The 1,442-nt window shown below is 41.1% G+C and overlaps 1 protein-coding gene across 1 annotated transcript in view; it reads right to left on the bottom strand.

Annotated features, from left to right (window-relative positions):
• Positions 1–824, bottom strand: part of LOC103582426 (E3 ubiquitin-protein ligase makorin-1-like) — a gene marked incomplete at its 5' end in the record, with an annotated part of 3,050 nt that extends 2,226 nt beyond the window's left edge. The window contains one exon of the mRNA XM_008564025.1: positions 566–824. Within this exon, the coding sequence (XP_008562247.1) occupies positions 566–824 (259 nt within the window). The remainder of the gene's footprint in view (positions 1–565) is intronic.
• Positions 825–1,442: the final 618 nt, after the last annotated feature.

The following is a 1,442-nucleotide window of genomic DNA, read 5'->3' as shown; positions in this document are numbered from 1 at the left end:
TTATAAATCCAACTCAAAGGCTAGCCAGTTCATTTTTAAAAATAAAATACCTTAGGTTTAAAAAACAAAACAAAAGAAGACATTTCACACAGACTCCTTTTTCTTTCGTTTAAATAAATTTATTTCTTGTAACTTTGCTCTGTTTAGATTATGTAGTTTTTGTTCAGTTATGGGAACAATCTTTAAAGGATGGTGGATTATTGGCTAGCTTAATGGATGGAATAGGAAAGTGGAAAATGTAAAACGTCAGGAAACATACATTCAGAGCTAGATAAGTTTGTTCACTGAGCCTAAACTGGCTAATCCATTAAACACAATCTCCTCAGAAAAAGCACGAAGATTCTACTAAACTGATACATAGGGTTTCCTCGTTCAAATAAAAGTAGATAAACCAACTAACCTAAAAGCTAGCTGAAATACAAAGAAGAAATCCCAATTAGAATAATACCCCAGTTTCAAGATAAAATGCATGCATTTAAATGCGGTCCATCTGGTTGAAAGTTGGCACAAGATACTAAATTCTTCCCCAAAATAGAAAGCACAAATGAAGATTGGGGAGGAGTCTCACTTTATGATCTTGCTCTCAAATTGCTTAGCACTCCTCCACTTGCGAATACACTTGAGACAGTAGGTGTGGTTGCAGTTGGAGAGGATCCCAAAGCGGCGCTCACTGGGGTTGGCTTTCTCATAGACCACCTCCATGCAGATCCCACACACCATGTCCTTGCTGCGCTGCACGGCAAATGAGAGCTCCATGTCCTTCTCATGGGCCTCAATGCAAGACTGGAAAGTCAAGAGAAGAAGTGTAACCAAGTCATTGACCCCTCAGAGACCCCATCTAATGACTCATGTTCAGAGAATCAAGGAGTCAGCTGAAATGATAAGGTTCCCAATTTGACATTAAAAAAAGCTTTGTTCACAAGCAAACACAGGTGCAATGACATCATGGGACTTTACAATACTATAAAATACTCAACTTCAGGAATTGAAAAATTACCCAATTTTCTCTACCCTAAACCTGCAGCTCAACTCAACCCCTGCTGTTATCCACATTAAAGACAGTTTTTCATACTAAGTTTGTTGATTTCTGGTATCCAGATGGAGAATGTAATTAGGATTAAAGCCCTAACCTAAAACCAGTCAGAAAATAAGGATGAAGAAAACAGTAGGTGACAAATATGTGCCAGGTAGGTAATTTTCATCTTTCTTAAAAAACAAAAAAAAATAAGTTTATTAAGATACAATTCATGGGCCGGCCCGGTGGCACACTGGAGAGTGCGCTGCTTGGGGCGCTCCCGCCGAGGGTTCGGATCCCATGTGGAGACCGGTTCCCGCTCACTGGCTTAGCGCGGTGCGGGCCTAACACCGAGGGTTGCGATCTCATTGCCGGTCCCCGGTACGGGCGTGACACTGAGGGTTGCGATCCCGTTACCAGTCAGTAA

Source organism: Galeopterus variegatus, unplaced genomic scaffold (assembly GCF_000696425.1).
Source record: "Galeopterus variegatus unplaced genomic scaffold, G_variegatus-3.0.2 Scaffold16196, whole genome shotgun sequence".
Classification (NCBI taxonomy): domain Eukaryota; kingdom Metazoa; phylum Chordata; class Mammalia; order Dermoptera; family Cynocephalidae; genus Galeopterus; species Galeopterus variegatus.
The sequence above is the reverse complement of the archived record's forward strand: the minus strand, read 5'-3'. Positions and strand labels throughout refer to the sequence as shown.